Genomic DNA, 17,659 nt, shown 5'->3' with positions numbered 1-17,659 from the left:
GCAGGAGCCATCCTTGCTGCCTGGCTCCTCTGGCCTTCTTGCTTCTGGCTCTCCCTTGGTGTTTATACCTGTACTTACCTGCTGCCTGGGCCGGGGACATCTTCCTGGGGAGGTGCAGTGGCATCCCCTCATCCTCCCCTAGGCCCACAGTGGTGCCCCCACCCCAGCAGGGGCCCTTCGCTTGGGTCCAGGGTAGATCTCGGGCAACCATGACCTTGGAGGGGGAAAAGCACCGGCTTTATTTTCTGTTACCTTGAGCTCAGTTGAGCATTTCCATCAGACATTTAAAAATGTGATTTGGAGGAGGCATCAATGCCTCACCTGCCCATAGGGGCAGGCCCCCAAAAAGGTTAAGAACCCCTCCTCAGACTGTGGTTTACCTTTCCAAACAATAGTCCTTTAAATGCAATAAATGGGTGTGTTTCAGGGAAAGTCAGGAATTGGACAAAGAACTGACTTTAAGCCTGATTTGGGAGAGGCAGTGTGGCTCAGTGGGTGGAGAGCCAGCCTGGGAGCCATGAAGCCCTGCCTGCCTTCAAGCACAGCCTCTAGTACTGCCTCTCTGCATGTCCCTGGGCAAGTCACTGGCCCCAGGATTTTCTAAGGCTCCAGGTTGCCAAGAGGGTGCAGAGCGACATCAGTAGAGGGCATTCCCTCACCTGGGAGTTCCCTCTGCCAGGGCAGTCATTGGTCAGGGGCAAAAACAAGATGTTGGGCCCTGGGAGATGGGGGCCGTTCAGTGACATTTAAGCTTCACTGCCCCCTTCATGTCTTGGGGGAAGGGACAGGAGGGGAGTCACCCCCTGAGACCCTCAGTTTCCTCATCTGTAAAATGAGGCCAGACCAGATGGCCCGTGGAGTAGATGCCATTGGACTTGGAGTCACAAAGATGTGGATTCAAATCCTGCCTTGGATGTGTGTGAGCTGTGTGACCGTAAGGGTGGGAACAAGCATTTATTAGGTGACTGTTCCGTGCCTAGTACTGTGCTGAGTGCTTTATGATGATCTCATTTGGTTCTCACAACAACCCTGGGAGGGAGGTGCTAATATTACTTCCATTTTACAGTTGAGAAAACTGAGGCAGACAGGTCAAACAACTTGGTCTGGGTCATGGAGCTAAGTAAGTGTCTGAGGCTGGATTTGAACTCTGATCTTGATGACTTCAGACCCTGCCCTCTGTGCACTCTGGTGCCACCTAGCGGCCGCTGTGGGGAAGTGGTTTCACCTCAGTTCTCTCATCTATAAAATGGGGATGATTTGTGCGGCTCCCGAGTCTCATGTAGAGGTACTCGTGAGCCTGTTTGTGAATGCGCCAAGAACACGAAGGGCTTGGTGAATGCTGCTTGTTGCCGGGGTGATGTTAACATCCCTCAGACCCAGCCCTGGTGCCCTGAAGCAAATTCCGGTGGGGAAGGGAGTGAGAGGGATGTCCCAGAATCCAGGCTCTTAGCAGAGCCGGGCCAGAGGAGGGGCCAAGGAAGTCGCCCATTTCATGATTCGGGCAGCCCTGCTTGCATCTGTACAGCACCGTCCTGGCCCCGCTCAGGACTAGGGGCAGGGCTCGATCACATCAGCCTGGAGTGAGTACAGGCAACCTTCCCTGAGGCGCCTCCACGAAGCAGGGATCTGCACACAGTAGGCCCTTCATCAGTGTGTGCGGGACCGAATTAGCTCGGAAGCCTCGCCCTGCCGTGGGCTTAGCAGGTGCTGACCAGCGTGGGTCATCAGGGAGGGGCAGTCATTGGAGCAGCCCGGCTCCTCATGGGGCCACCTCCGTGCTCTCGGGAACAGTCTTGCAAGACTTCCAGCCCACGTGGAGTGAAATGTTTTTAGTTTAAGAAACAAAAGTCATATGGAAAAGATGCCTTAGAGCAGGGAATTGGAAATGGAAAAGCGGGTTGCACTTTCCTGAGTCCGACTGGATGTTTGAACCAGAGATTGTGCTGAACAAGGTGAGTGGGAAGGTGTGTCAGTAGGAACAGTGCCTGCGCCACACACCTTACCCCCCCCTTGACCCTCCGTAGTGTTGTGACCTGAGCAGTCGATCACTGCGCATTTATGAAATGTGCACTGTGTGTGGGACAGGGAGCCAGAGATGGAGGCCCGACTTCAAGTCCCGGCCTTAACCTCCCTGGAGCTCAGTCGCTCCCTCTCTGCGGTGAGAAGATGGGCCTCGGTGACCTTGAAGGATCCCGTTGGGTCCAGACCTAAGATCCTCTGAGCTTGTTGCAGGCTGGGGGCGCACCCAGCAGGTTGTGGTGTTATTTTGAAGGGGTTTTGCTGGAAGGATTTGCCTTTCTCAGTTTTGCCAAGAGAAGTTGGTGGACCTAGATAAACTGGGAAGGCCACCTGCCCCCTTGGAATCAAGTCAAATCACCAAGCATTTATTAAGCACCTACTATGTGCCGGGAGGGTCAAAGAAAGCTTTCAAAAAGCGGTCTCGGCCATTGAGGAGCCCACTGTCCAGCAGCGAGGCCCTGATGGCTTGCAGTTCTCTGGTTTGGGTTGTCTGGGTTGTAAAGGGGGACCTTTGACACAGAACTAGGGTTCTGTTCGGTTAATCCCTGGCCCGGCAGCAAGGGAGGATGAGAAGAAATTGTAAAAGGTCATTATTTCAAATCTGCGTTTGCCTTCTGAATTATTCAAAATCCCTACTAAGTGGCTCAGCCCCATTGCCAACTATTGGAAAACACATTAAACCCTCTCTGGTGCTTTGTTTTCTCTTGAGTCATGTGGATGATGGCAAGTAATTAGGGTTTTAGGAAACTGGGACGGGGCAGGCCCATTTGGATTTGTTTCTTGGGGGGTAGAAGGCATGCTGGGTCAACCTGTTCAGTTTGCCCCAGGGCGGGCTGCGGTAACTCAGAGGAGTGTGGGCACCAGGCTCGAGGCGGAGTTGTGAAACCAGGGTGGTGGATTGCGGTGCGGTGCAATGTGGATGGGTGGGGGAGGTTTCCAGGCTGACTGCCCAGGGCCAAGTGCTGAACTGTGGCTCCTAGCTTTCACTGGCCTTTGAGATAGCCCCTGGCCGGTGATGTGGCCCAGGTGTCGGTGAGCCTGTCGGCCTGCCAATGCTGGCAGCTGGCTGCCAGACCAGAGCAGGACAGCCTGGCCTGAAGACTCGAAAGTGATGCTGTTAGGGATGGCTCTGTCCCGGCAGGAGTGAGGAAGGACAAGTTCAGCAGCCACGGCGGTTGTCAGGAAAGCAGCCGATAAGCACTGATTAAGCACCTGCTATGTGCCAGGCGGCCCAAAAGCATTTCTGAGCAGGACTGGAGGAAGGAGTTTGACCTTCTGGAAATTTCTGTTCAGGATACTCGTGACCACACAGCTCCTTCATATATCTATGTCTATATTGATAGATATATAGACATATGAGAGATATGGGAGGGGGGGAGATGACAGATGGGAGGGAGAGAGAGAGGGAGAGAGAGAGAGAAAGATGGGAAGGAGAGAGATGAGAGATATGTGTGTGTGTATATATATATATATATATGTATTTATTTGTAACATTCATTTTTTTAAAAAAAATTTTGAGTTCCAAATTCTCTCCCTCACCCATTGAGAAGACAAGAAATGTGATGTCAATTATACATGTGAAATTATGCAAAACATTTTTCTGTATTAGCTATGTTCACACACACACACACACACACACACACAAAACTAAAGAAAGTGAAAACTTTATGCTTCAGTCTGTATTCAGGCTCCATTGATTCTTTCTCTGGAGGTGGACAGCATTTTTCATCATGGGCCCTTTGAAACTGGCTGGGCTAATTGTAACTGTTGATTTATCATTACTACCTTGCTGCTCCCTTCTCTTTGTACCGTTCGTATGGATCTTCCCAGGTTTTTCTCAAACCATCCCCCTGGTTATTTCTTCTAGCACAAGAGTATTCCATCACACTCGTATACCACAGCTTGTTCAGCCATGCCCCAATGGATGGGCATCCCCTCCATTTCCCATTCTTGGCCACCACAGAAAGCTGCTGTGAATATTTTTGTCCATGTGGGTCCTTTCTCTTTTTCTTTTACCTCTTTGGGCATGCATAGTTTTATAACCCTTTGGGCATAGTTCCAAATTGCTCCCCAGAATGGTTGGATCAGTTCACAACTCCACCAACAGTGGATTAGTGTCCCAGTTTTCCCACATCCCCTCCAGCACTTGTCATTTTCTTTTTTTGTCATGTTAGCCAATCTGATAGTGTGAGGTGGTACCTCAGAATTGTTTTAGTTTGCATCTCTCCTATCAATAGTGGTTTAGAGCATTTTTTCATAAGAGTATAGATAGCTTCAATTTCTTCTTCTGACAACTGCTTGTTCATATCCTTTGACCATTGATCAATTGGGGAATGACTTTTATTCTTATAAATTTGGCTTGGTTGTCTATATGTTTGAGAAATGAAGCCTTTATCATAGAAACTTGTGGTAAAAATTTCCTCTGGTTTCCTCCTTTCTTTCTAATCTTGGCTGCATTGGTTTTGTTTGTGCAAAACCTTTTTAATTTGATGTAATCAAAATTACCCATTTTACACCCAATAATCCTCTCTATCTCTTGTTTGGTCATAGATTCTTCTTTTATCCTTAAGTCTGACAGGTAAAATATTCCATTCTCCACTAATTTGCTTAGGATATCACCCTTTATATCTAAATCATGGATGGATTTTTGACCTTATCTTGGTATATGATGTGAGCTGTTGGTCTATGCCTAGTTTCTGTACAACTACTTTCTAGTTTTCCCAGCAGTTTTTGTCAAATAGTGAGTTCTTATTCCAAAAGCTTGGAGCTCTGGGTTTTTCAAACATTATATGCTATAGTCACTGATCACTGTGTGTTGTGTACTCGGTTTATTCCACTGATCTACCACTCTGTTTCCTACTCAGTAAGAGATTGTTTCTATGATTACCACTTTATAATACAGTTTGAGATATTGTATTTCTAGGCTGCCTTTTTTCACATTTTTTTCCTTCCATTCATTCCCTTGATATTCTTGACCTTTTATTCTTTCAGATGAATTTTGTTATTTTTTTCTAGCTCTATAAAATATTTTTTTTAGTAGTTTGATTGGTATATCACTGAATAAGCAAATTTAGGTAGAATGGTTATGTCATTATATTGGCTCAGCCTATCCATGAGCAACTGATATTTTTCCAGTTATTCAGATCTGACTTTATTTGTGTAAAAAGTGTTTTTGTGTTCATATAGTTCTTGGGTTTGTCTTGGCATGTAGACTCCCAAGTATTTAGTATTGGCTACAGTTATTTTAAATGAAATTTCTTTTTCTATCTCTTGTTCCTGGGCTTTGTAGGTAAAATATAGAAATGCTGCTGTTTTATGTGAGTTTATTTTATATCCTGCAACTTTACTAAAGTTGTTAATTGTTTCAACTATTTTTAGTTGATTCTCTGAGATTCTCTAAGTATACCATATCATCTGCAAAAAATAATGTTTTTGTTTCCTCATTGCCTATTCTAATTTCTTCAACTTATTGCTATAGCTAGCATTTCCAGTACAATATTGAATAATAATGGTGATAATGGGCATCCTTGTTTCACCCCGATCTTATTGGGAATTAAGCTTCTAGATCATCCCCATTACAGAAAATGTTTGCTGATGTTTTAGATAAGTACTACTTATCATTTTAAGGAAAGCTCCATTTATTGTTATGCTTTCCAGTGTTTTTAATAGAGATGAGTGTATTTTGTCAAAAGTTTTTTCTGCATCTATTGAGATAATGGTTTTTTTTGGGGGGGGGCCTAGGCAATGGAGTTAAGTGATTTGCCCAGGGTCACACAGCTAGTAAGTGTCAAGTGTCTGAGGCTGCATTTGAACTCGGGTCCTCCTGACTCCAGGGCTGGTGCTCTATCCATTATGCCAGCTAGCTGCCCTTTCTGTTGGTTTATCATTGACATGGTCAATTATATGTTGATGGTTTTCCTAATATTGAACCAGCCCTATGTTCCTGGTATAAATCCCATGTGGTCGTGGTGTATGGCCTTTGCGATATGTTGCTGTAATGTTCTTGCTAGTATTTTACTTAACATTTTTGCATTAATATTCATTAGTGACATTAGTCTTTAGTTTTCTTTCTCTGTTTTTGCTCTTCTTCATTAAGGTATCAGCACCACATTTGTGTCATAAAAGGAATTTGGTAGGACTCCTCCTTTGCCCACTTTTCCAAATAGGTTATATGGATTTGGAATTAATTGTTATTTAAATGTTTGGTAGAATTCACTCATGAATCCATCCGGTCCTGGGGATTTGTTCATAGGAAGCTCACTGATGGCTTGTTCAATTTCTTTTTCTAAGACATTTCCTCTTCTGTTAATCTGAGAAATTTATATTTTTGTAAACATTCATCCATTTCACTTAGATTGTCAGATTCATTGGCATATAATTGGGCAAAATATTTCCTAATGATTTCTTTAATTTCATCTTTATTGGTGGTGAATTCACCCTTTTCATTTTTGATATTGTTAATTTATTTTTCTTTTTAAAAACCAAATTATTAAACACCAAATTAGAAATATTGAAAACCAAAGGAAAAATTAATAAAATTGAAATTAAGAAAGCTATTGAACTAATAAATAAAACTAAGAGCTGGTTTTATGAAAAAACCAATAAAATAGATAAACCTTTGGTTAATCTAATTAAAAAAAAGAAAGAAAAAACCAAATTACCAGTATCAAGAATGAAAAGGGTGAAACTACCACCAAGGAAGAGGAAATTAAAACAACAATTAGGAATTATTTTGCCCAACTATATGCCAACAAATTTGACAATCTTAGTGATATGGATATATATTTACAAAAATAAAAATTGCCCAGATTAACAGAAGAGGAAGTAAAATACTTAACCCCATCTCAGAAAAAGAAATTGAACAAGTCATTGATGAACTCCCTAGAAAAAAATTTCCAGGGCCAGATGGATTTACATGCGAATTCTATCAAACATTTAAATAACAATTAATTCCAATAATATATAAACTGTTTGGTAAAATAGGTAAAGAAGGAATCTTACCAAATTCTTTTTATGATACAAATATGGTGCTGATACCTAAACCAGGAAGAGTCAAGACAAAGAAAGAAAATTATAGACCAATTTCTCTAATGAATGTAGATGCAAAAATTTTAAACAAAATATTAGCAGATAGATTACAGCAACTTATCACATGAATAATACACTGTGACCAGGTAGGACTTATACCAGGAATGCAGAGCTGGTTCAATATAAGGAAAACTATCAGCATAATCCATCATATCAACACCAAAACTAACACAAACCACATGATCATCTCAATAGATGGAGAAAAAGCTTTTGACAAAATACAACACCCATTCCTATTAAAAACACTAGAGAGCATAGGTATAAATGGAGTCTTCCTTAAAATAATAAATAGCATCTATCTAAAACCTTCAGCAAGCATAATATGTAATGGGGACAAGCTGGAAGCATTTCCAATAAGATCAGGGGTGAAACAAGGATGTCCATTATCACCACTGTTATTCAACATTGTACTGGAAACGTTAGATTTAGCAATAAGAGAAGAAAAAGCCATTGAAGGCATTAGAATAGGCAAAGAAGAAACAAAGCTATCACTCTTTGCAGATGACATGATGTTATACTTAGAGAATCCCAGAGAATCAAGTAAAAAACTACTTGAAATAATAAACAATTTTAGCAAAGTTGCAGGCTATAAAATAAACCCACATAAATCATTGGCATTTCTACATATTACCAACAAAGCCCAACAGCAAGAGATAGAAAGAGAAGTTCCATTTAAACTTACTGTAGACATTATAAAATATTTAGGAGTCTACTTCCCGAAACAAAACCAGGAACTCTATGAACACAATTACGAAACACTTTTCACACAAATAAAATCAGATCTAAATAATTGGAAAAACATCAGTTGCTCGTGGGTATGCCGAGCTAAAATAATAAAAATGACAATTCTACCTAAGCTAATTTACTTATTCAGTGCCATACCAATTGTACTACCAAAAAATTATTTTATAGAGTTAGAAAAAATAATAACAAGATTCATTTGGAAGAACAAAAGGTCCAGAATATCAAGAGAACTAATGAAAAGGAATGCAGGGGAAGGTGGCCTAGCCATTCCAGATCTTAAATTGTATTATAAAGCAGAAATCATCAAAACTGCTTGGTACTGGCTAAGAAATAGAGTGGTGGATCAGTGGAATAGGTTAAGTATGCAAGACACAGTAGTCAATGACTATAGTAATATATTATTTGATAAACCCAAAGACCCCAACTTCTGGGATAAAAACCCACTCTTTGAAAAAAAAACTGCTGGGAAAACTGGAAAAGAGTATGGCAGAAACTAGGCATAGACCAAAATCTCACACCATATACCAAAATAAAGTCAAAATGGGTACATGATTTAGATATAAAGACTGATACTATAAGCAAACTGAGAGAGCAAGGAATAGTCTACCTGTCAGATCTATGGAGAACAGAAGAATTCATGACCAAATAGGAGATAGAGAACATTATGAAATGCAAAACAGATAATTTTGATTACATTAAATTAAAAAGTTTTTGCACAAACAAAGCCAATGCAACTAAGATTAGAAGGAAGGTAGAAAATTGGGAAAGAATTTTTACAACCAGTCTCTCTGATAAGGGCCTCATTTCTAAAATATATAGAGAATTAAGTCAAATTTATAAGAATACAAGCCATTCCCCAATTGATAAGTAGTCAAAGAATATGAGCAGACAGTTCTCAGATGAAGAAATTAAAGCCATTTATAGTCATATGAAAAAATGCTCTAAGTCACTATTGATTAGAGAAATGCAAATCAAAACAACTCTGAGGTACCACATCACACCTATCAGAATGGCCAACATGACAAAACAGGAAAATGATAAATGTTGGAGAGAACGTGGTAAAATTGGAATACTAATGCATTGTTGGTGGAGTTGTGAAATGATCCAACCATTTTGGAGAGCAATTTGGAGCTATGCCCAATGGGCTATAAAAATGTGTATACCCTTTGACCCAGCAATAGCACTTCTAGGGCTATATCCCAAAGAGATCACACAAATGGGAAAAGGATCTACATGTACAAAAATATTCATAGCAGCTCTTTTCGTAGTGGCAAAGAATTGGAAATTGAGAGGATGCCCATCAATTGGGGAATGGCTGAGCAAGTTGTGGTATATGAATGTGATGGAATACTATTGTGCTATGAGAAATGATGAACAGGCTGACTTCAGAAAAACCTGGAAAGACTTGTATGGTTTGATGCTGAGTGAAGTGAGCAGAACCAAGAGAATGTTGTACACAATAACAGCCATGTTGTGTGATGACTAATATTGATAAACTTAACCCTTCCTGGCAATACAAGGATCTAAGACATCTCCAGAGGCTTTGTGATGGAAAATGCTATCCACACCCAAAGAAAGAACTATGGAAGCTGAATTGTTATTTTTTTCTCTTCTGTTGAGTTTTGTTTCCTCTTTCTGATGGTTCCTCCTATTGATTTTAATTTTCTACTTTCAACATCACTAATGTGAAAATATGTTTAATATGAATGTAAATTTATAGCCTATATCAGATTGTGCGCTGTCTTGGGGAGGGTGGTGGGGAGGAAGGGGGAGAAAAATTTTAAACTCAAAAGCATATGGAAGTGATTATCAATAAATCAAAATAAATTAATAAAAATTAAAAAAAATAAATAAAAACCAAATTAACCAATGGTTTATCTGTTTTTTCCCCCCATAAAACCAGCTTCTAGTTTTATTTATTAGTTCAATTTTTTTTTTACTTTCAGTTTTATTAAATCTCTCCTGTGATTTTCAGGATTTTTAATTTGATGTTTAATTGGGGATTTAAATTTGTTCTTTTTTCTCATTTTATAAATTGCATACCCAATTCATTGATCTGTTCTTTCTCTTTTTTATTGATGTACAATGAGAGATATAAATTTTCCCTTAAGTGCTACTTTGACTGCATCCCACAAATTTTGGTATGTAGTCTCATTGTTTTCATCCTCTTTAATGAAATTATTTATTGTTTCTACGATTTGTTCTTTGGCCCACTTATTCTTTAGGATTAGATTAGTTTCCAATTAATTTTTAATCTGTTTCCACTTCTCTTTATTGAATGTAATTTTATTGCATTATGGTCTGAAAAGGATGCATTTAATATTTTTTCTGCAATTGTTTGTGAGGTTTTTGTACCCTAATACACAGTCAGTTTCTGTGAAAGTGCCATGTGCAGTTGAGAAAAATGTATACTCCTTTGTCTTTCTATTCAGTTTTCTCTCAAGGTCTATCATATCTAACTTTTCTAAAATTCTTTTTATCTTCCCAATTCTTATTTATTTTATGATTAGATTTATCTAGTTCTGAGAGGGGAAAGTTGAGGTCCCTCACCACTCTATTTCCTTCTGTAACTTATTTAACTTTTCCTTTAAGAATTTGGATGTTATGTCGTTTGGTGCATATGTTTAGGATTGGGCAGCTAGGTGGCACAGTGGACAGAATACTGGGCCTGGAGTCACAGACCTGAGTTTAAAATTAGACTCGGGCATTTACTATCTGTGTGACCCTGGGCAAGTCACTTTACCTTGATTGCCTCAGTTTCCTCATCTGTGTGTCTCTTTTAAACAACATATTTTGTTGGATTCTGGTTTCTAATTCATTCTGCTACCCCCTTCCATTTTATGGGTGAGTTCATCCCATTCACATTTGCAGTTATGATTACTAACTGTGTATTTCCCTCCATCCTATTTTCCCCCTGTTTATATTTCTCCCCCTCCCTCTTGCCTTGGTGGGGGGGGCATCAGGAGGTAGCAGTGCAGAGGAGGGGGAGGTGCTATGTGATGAGGCCCGTCACCCTGACATATGGACAGCGCTGGGGGGGGGTGATCAGAGGAAGGACGGGGCACCCACCGGCTGCTCGTTTTCCAAACTGACTCAGTCAGTGCTTTTGGCCTTTTACTGGGAAGAGGACACACAGGTGGTGTGTCTGGGCTCCTGTGCCCTCAGATTCTTGCCCAAACCTGGATGATTCTTAGCATTTATTGACTTCCCGCCCCTTAAGGGGGAGGTGGAAGGTGCCAATAGTGCACAGAGTACTGGGCCTGGAGTTAGGAAGGCCAGAGTTCAAATTCAGCCTCAGTCACCAATTAGCTGTGTGACCCTGGGAAAATCACTGAACCTCTGTCTGCCTCAGTCTCAACTGTAAAATGGGGATAATAATAATAATAGCATCTACATCCCAGGTTGTTGTGAGGATCAAGTATAATAGATATATATTATAGCCATAACAATAGCCAGCATTTATAGAGTACTTTAAGGTTTACAAAGTGTTTTACAAAAATCATCTCATTTGAGCCTAGCGTCTAGAGCCAGACCCTTCCAACCTGCCCATTTTACAGGTGAGGAAATAGAGGCCTCAGGTGCAGAAGAGAGTTGCCCAAAGTCACTAGGTGCTAAGCCTCAGAGGTGGGATTTGAATCCAGGTCCTCTGGTGTTGAATCCGGGGCTGGTGTCCTTGCCCCAGACTGGCTCTGGGAGGCCACGAAGCAGTCTGGAAGGTGCTGTGTTCTGCAGTAGAGTTTGTATACTCCCCATAACCCCCTTTAAGTGAACAGGGTCTAGTCTGGCACAACCAGCAGCAGAGCTCTCCAGGCCAGCTGGCGCACTCACGGGGAGTGAGGGGTGGGCCAGTCAGGTATCCTTGGGGACTCTTCCCTGGATCCAGCACCTCCATGAGCGGTGTTGAACATGCCTGGGACACATAGGACCTTCTGAATGTTTGTTTGGATTCAGGGCAGGCACTCCGGCCCTTCCACCCCGTGGGGGACCTCGGTCTCTCGCCTGGTGCAGGCGGCATCAGTGATGCAGCAGACAGACAAAGACCCCAGGCCAGCCCGCACAGCACGTCTGTCAGTGATCACAAGAAGGGGGCTGGATGGGCCGGGGTGGGGAGCGGTGAGGGAGGCAAGAGAGGGGCCCGAGGCAGAGCTCTGGAACGTTCGGCTCAGCTTGCCTGCCTGCTCATTTCCTCCCTCGTGGACCAGCAGACTGAAGGGTCAGAGGCTGAGGTTGAGCCCCTAGCTTTCAGTGACCTCTGACGCACAGACCCGGGCGTGCTCTGGGGCTGGCCTGAAACGAGTGTAGCCCAGAAGGCGAGGGGCGAGTCTTCACTGGCCTCCTGGACAGAAGTTAGCCTGGTTACAGACAGGCTTTGCTTTTAGAGCTGAATTCGAATCCGCAAGCCTGTACTGAGTACCTGCCCTGTCCAAGGCCCTGAGCTGGCCGCAGGGACGCCAGGATGTGTGACAGGCCTCTTGGCCTCAGGGTGGGCAGATGGTTGGCAGGGGTGGTATACATGCTGAATGTGAGGCGATTAAAATGGGATGAGGCAAGTAAAATGGGATGGGGCAAGGGAAAGGACTGAAAGCCCTAGGCAGACAAGGTGGTGGGGCAGATCAGAGAAGGCTTTGGCATGAGAAGACACCTGAGCTGGGCCCAGAGGAAAGAATGGGACTTCACCGGGGGTGAGACGGGGAGAGGGAGGCAGAAGAGTGACCACTCCCTGGCCGTGAGGGGGTGCTGTGGGACATCCTGCCGGGGGAGGCCATCTAGGCGGGGGTCAGAGCCAGACTGGACTTGGCCAGGCCTTCTAGTGCCAGCCTGAAGAGTCGGTCTTGGCTCTGAGAGGCACCTGGGAGCCCCAGCATGTTCTGGAGCATTTCCTGGTCAGCAGCTCAGAGACCGCTCTGGCCTCATGACTTTCCCTTGTCCTGGGGACCTTTCAGAAGTCTGTTTTGCAAGCAGCCTTCTGTGCGTTTGCCTTGGGTGCCTTGAGTTTCAGCCACTTCTGGCGGCAGCATTTATCAGCAGTTATTTCTCAAGCTTGTGTGACTTTGGCTTACAAATTCTCACTCTCTGGTTGGATTCCCCCTGGGGATTTTCATCAATGGGAGGGAGTGGGTGGGATTGAGGGCTTAATAAAATCTGGCCCTGGAATATGCCAGTTCCCCTCATTGGGTCCCATGACATGAGTGAGAATGGAAGGTGAGCCTGGCCCCTCGCCACCCTAAAATCTGGAAGGACTCCTTCCGTGACTGTCTATCTGTCTGCTCCCCAGGTATGCGCGCCTCCCAGCTTCCTGGTTTCCAGGTTGGAGGATGAGCCCTGAGTGTGCCTGGCAGTGGGGGCTTGGGGTCAGGACTTCTCCCAGGGGCGCAGGAGCAGAAAGGTGGCGGGGAGGAGGGGGCGGTGGGGGTGTGCTGGCACCAGCCCCTATCTCCCCCCCTGCTCCTGGTCCCCTGGAAAGGGTGTGGGTTGGGAACTTGATAATAAGCTCTTACTTAGGTGAGTGAGTTTTTGTTTCCGAGGCTGAATCTTCAATGGGCAAGCATTGTCAAGTGGGGATGAGTAATTCTTAGGCATTTCATTTACACTGAGGTTTCTTTATTTATTTTAGGAAGCGAGGTGTGTTTCCCTTCCTGGTGAATGTCAGACAAAGAGCCATGGCCTGCTCGGCTTGGGGTGCCAGCCTTCTCACCAAGCAGGAGACGAGTTGGATTTTAAGCCACTTAAGGCGCTGACTTTTCTTCACCTTTGTGTTGAACTAGCTGAAAAGGTCGATCCAGAATGAACCTTCAGAAATGGGAAGAGAAAGAGCACGAGGCCCCCCAGCCGGCCTTATTTCGAGGGGAGAAACGTGGGAAGGAGTTGGCGCCTGAAGGAACACCCACCTTCCTTCCCGCACGCTGGGACTCGTTCCCCCACCTCAGCCCACAGGATGCTCAGGAAGCCCACTTGCACACGCTGGGGGCGGATGGGGAAAGGATTTCCTTAACCAATTCTTGTACCAAAGTGTTTGCGGGGGATGAGGACGTCTCTCGGGAGGCATGGCCTCTGTCTGCAAGGTCAGGGATGCGTGGTGAGGTACCAGGGGGGTCCTGGGTGAATGACAAGAGGGGTCTGCTGGAACCAGAATACCTGTATAACAGTGCCCAGGCTCAGAGGGTTCAGCTCTCAGGGCCCAGAGAGTGGAGACATGACTGTGGAGATGCTAAGGGGACGCCGGGCCCTGCTGTGCTCAGCCTGGAAGAAGGGTGGGAAATGACGGGTGCAGGCCGGGGCACCGTGGCAACGCCTGATGCCCTGGACGCATCGGCTCCGCAGGGAAGCCTGCCCCACCCGGGGCTCCCACGCGGCCAGGCTACGGCAGCTCCTGCCTGTTCTTCTGACGTGTGCACAGGAGACAACCCGGCTGGCGAGGACTCGGGGATCCCTCCCGGGGTTGCTGCCCAGGAGCCTCGTGAGGTCTCCAACACCACATATCTCGTTATATCTGAGACAGCCATGCAGATAGATGCCCCGGCAGATGCCGAGAGCCCGCGCTCTGCAGAGAAGATGCTTGGCGCTCTCACCAACGGCTTTCAGCAGGAAATGACCGAAGTCCCCGGGCCAGGTTTGGAAGGGCTTAGTGGTTCATGTATGCCTCTGACAGAGAAGGCTTTTGGCTTATATGAAGACCGACCAAATGGGGAGCCCCCTTCGCAGACTTTGTGTGCCCCAGCCGTGCCGCTGTCAGGGTACTGTCCAGAGGCTGACTGCCCTGTGGACAGGCCACCTTTCAGTGACCCCGCGGAACAGCTGTGTCAGCCAGGAGACCGACTGAATGAGATGGCCTCTCCTGAGGGCAGCCTGGGCGACGGAAGCCATCCTGGGGGAACCCCACTGGCAGGAAGTCCCCCGCCGGGCTGGGAAGTGGCCCCATCGCTTGGGTCGCCGGGGCCGGGAGCGGATAGCGTTTCCAGCCCCACTGATGTTGGTTATCTGCCGCCAGCTATCCCTGGGTGCCCCAATGAGACTTTTTCTGTCTTGCTTCCTGAGAAAACAAAGGAGAAATCTTCTGAAAAAGGAAAAATCACTCGAGAGCTGGCCAAGCACCCCAGTAGGAAACTGGCCCCCATCAAGGGGCTAAAACCTGCCCTCGGCAAAGTCCTGGGAAAACCTGCGCCCAAGCCGGGGAGCCCAGCAGGAAGCAGCCTCCACAGGACAGAGAAGATCAGCTTTCCCAGGCCCAACTTCAAGAACGTGAAAGCCAAGGTAATCTCTCGTGGGGTGCTGCGGCCCCGAGAGCCGGCGGCTGCAGCAGCAAGGCCCCCACCGCCCGCAGGGCCCCCACCGGCAGAGCTGCCCTCGAGCAGCGGGCCTAGCAGAGCTGAGTGGAAGGCCAGTGCCAAGGCAGACGTCCTCCCGAGTAAGAGCCACAGGCCGCCCCTCCTTAAGCTCATTAGCAGCCAGGTGGTGCATGTCACAACCCATTCCAGAAACGCTTCCCAGGAGGCTCCCAGAGCAGCCCGGGAGCCGAGAGCGAACCACGCAGGCAGCGGCCCCCAAGCCAGTCTGTCCAAGGCTGGGCGCCTGCCAGGGTCTGCGGCTGGAGCCATGGGGCCCCACCGGGGCGCGGATGCCCCAAATGCCCCCGTGAGAACGGCGGAATCTGCTCTGCAAGAGCCTCGAGCTCCCGCCTCCGATGGAGCCAGCACTGAGAGGCGCACGAGTACGGACGGAGGCGTGCCCATGCCCCCGGGCACCCAGGAAGCACAGAGGGAGGTGGTGACCGCTCTGTCCGCCTGCGGTCCTGCCCCGGTGAGTTTTCCTTGGGCCTGGTTCAGTGGACAGTGGCATGGGAGAGCCCTGGAAATGGCTCAAAAGTCACACCCGCAGTTGGGACGATGGTGCGACTTCAAAATGGAGGTGGATTTGTGTTGGAGGGTTCTTAGCCTGTCTGCCAGCCAGTCACTGAAATGCTGGAGTTGGAGCCAGGAAGACCTGAGTTCAAGTCCCCCTGTCTCTCACCTACCGGGCAAGTCCCCTAAACTACCCTCTGAGCTCAGTTTCCCCACCTGTAAAATGGGGGCAATAATAGTGGTATTACCTACCCCACAGGGTACTTATGACATTTAAGTGGGTAAATGCGTATACATGCTTTACAAACTTGGACTAGCTGTAGACATGTAGGTGGTTGATGATGAAAACTGAGGGCTTTGGGTCCTCCCCCACCTCCAGGATTGGCTGGCATCTCCATTAGGCCACGGAAGCGTGGGATGGTGGGGCTGGAAGGGACCAGTGGGCCCAGGTGGGGAGAGGAGGGGGACGGGAGGTCAGAAGACGTTGACCTGCTAGCATTTGGCACCCATTTGTACTTGTCCACGTAAGTCTCACACTCAACAGGGAGGGCAGGTAGAATATAATTTGCTTGTAAATTGTGTCATGGGCTGTGTGAGAATTCATTGGACCTGGGGCCGGTGTGAGCTGGAGGGCCAGCCCCTGGGGGTCAGCCACCAGGTGAGGAGACCTTGTCTGAGTACTGTGATTAAAACCCAGATGTTCTGAGGGACTGAAGAAGGCAAATAAGAGTGCAAAGAATAAGCATGAGAGCAGATCCTTGAATGGGTGCAACCACAACCCTGGGAGGCAGCGATGATTTTTCTCCCCATTTTACAGTTGAAGAAACCGAGGCAAGCCAGGGTGAAGTGACTTGCCCAGGGCCACACAGCCAGTAACTGTCTGAGGCAGAATTTGAACCCGAGTCTTCCAGACTCCAAGTTCCCACAGAGCTCATTATCTTTGCTGGTCGCCTCCAGAATTCCCCGTTTCTGTGGAAGTTTCCACAGTTCTTCCATGCCTCCAGGTTTGTCATATTGGTGTGGACTTCAGCTCCCTACCATTCCTCCGATCACCGGACAAGCCTTCTGCTTCCTCCTTTCCAGCCTCTCTCCTGTCCGGAACTCTCTCCCCTCCAGGGCTGTGGCCCTGATTCAGACCCTTTGCTGCCTCCGAGGTCTGGCCAGGCTGTCCCCAGCTCGGTGCACAGCTAGCATCTCAGTGCAGCTGACTTTAAGATCGACGGGTACAGCCCTAACCTCTCTCCTGACCTCCAGGCTCCCATAGATGTCTTCATGGAGCATGTCCCAAGCTGAACTCCTTCTCTCTTCCCCCAAACCCTGCCCTCTTCCCAGATTCCCCATTACTGTGGATGCACCAGCACCTCCCTGGACTCCTCGCCAGCCATATCCAAGCCAGTTTTCCCTTTTTGACATCTCCCAAATGCGCCCCCTCCACTGCTTTGACACGGCCACCCCCCAGTGTCAGCCTTCATTGCCTCATGCTGGGACTGTTGTTATGGCTGCTGGCGGGGAGCTGCCTGCCTCGGGCTCCCCCCGCTCCAGTCCATCCTGCACTCGGCCACCAAAGTGACTTTCCTAAAGCCCAAGTCTGACTGCATCGCCCCTCCCTCCAGTTACTAAGTAACCCCCCAGGGGCTCCGTATCACCTCCAGGGTCAAAGATGAAATGCTCTGTTGGGCCTTTGAAGTCCTTCATCTTCTGGCCTGTCCTTCCTGTCCAGTCTCACACCTCACTCCCCAACACGTTCTCTTCCATCTAGTACGTCTGGCTTTCTGGGTGTCCCTGAATATAACCCTCCATCTCTGGGCTGTCGGCATCCTCTCTGGCTGTCTAGATCGCTCTCCACTCTGCCTCCGGACCTCCCCAGCTTTCTGGGTGTCCCTGAATACAACCCTCCCTCTCTGGGCTCTGGGAATCCTCTCTGGCTGTCCCTCCAGCCCAGAATGCTCTCTGCTCTGCCTCCTGGCCTC

The 17,659-nt window shown here is 46.8% G+C and overlaps 1 protein-coding gene across 6 annotated transcripts in view; it reads left to right on the top strand.

The window, feature by feature from the left end:
* Window positions 1-17,659, top strand: part of MTUS1 (microtubule associated scaffold protein 1) — a 128,190-nt gene that overhangs the window by 28,165 nt on the left and 82,366 nt on the right. For all 6 annotated transcript variants that reach the window (XM_027853640.1, XM_027853636.1, XM_027853637.1 and 3 more), the window contains exon 2: window positions 13,466-15,648. In XM_027853640.1, the coding sequence (XP_027709441.1) occupies window positions 13,636-15,648 (2,013 nt within the window). In that variant the 5' untranslated portion in view covers window positions 13,466-13,635. The remainder of the gene's footprint in view (window positions 1-13,465; window positions 15,649-17,659) is intronic.

Source organism: Vombatus ursinus, unplaced genomic scaffold (genome assembly GCF_900497805.2).
Source record: "Vombatus ursinus unplaced genomic scaffold, bare-nosed wombat genome assembly UNPS02010193.1, whole genome shotgun sequence".
Classification (NCBI taxonomy): Eukaryota; Metazoa; Chordata; class Mammalia; order Diprotodontia; family Vombatidae; genus Vombatus; species Vombatus ursinus.
The sequence above is the reverse complement of the archived record's forward strand: the minus strand, read 5'-3'. Positions and strand labels throughout refer to the sequence as shown.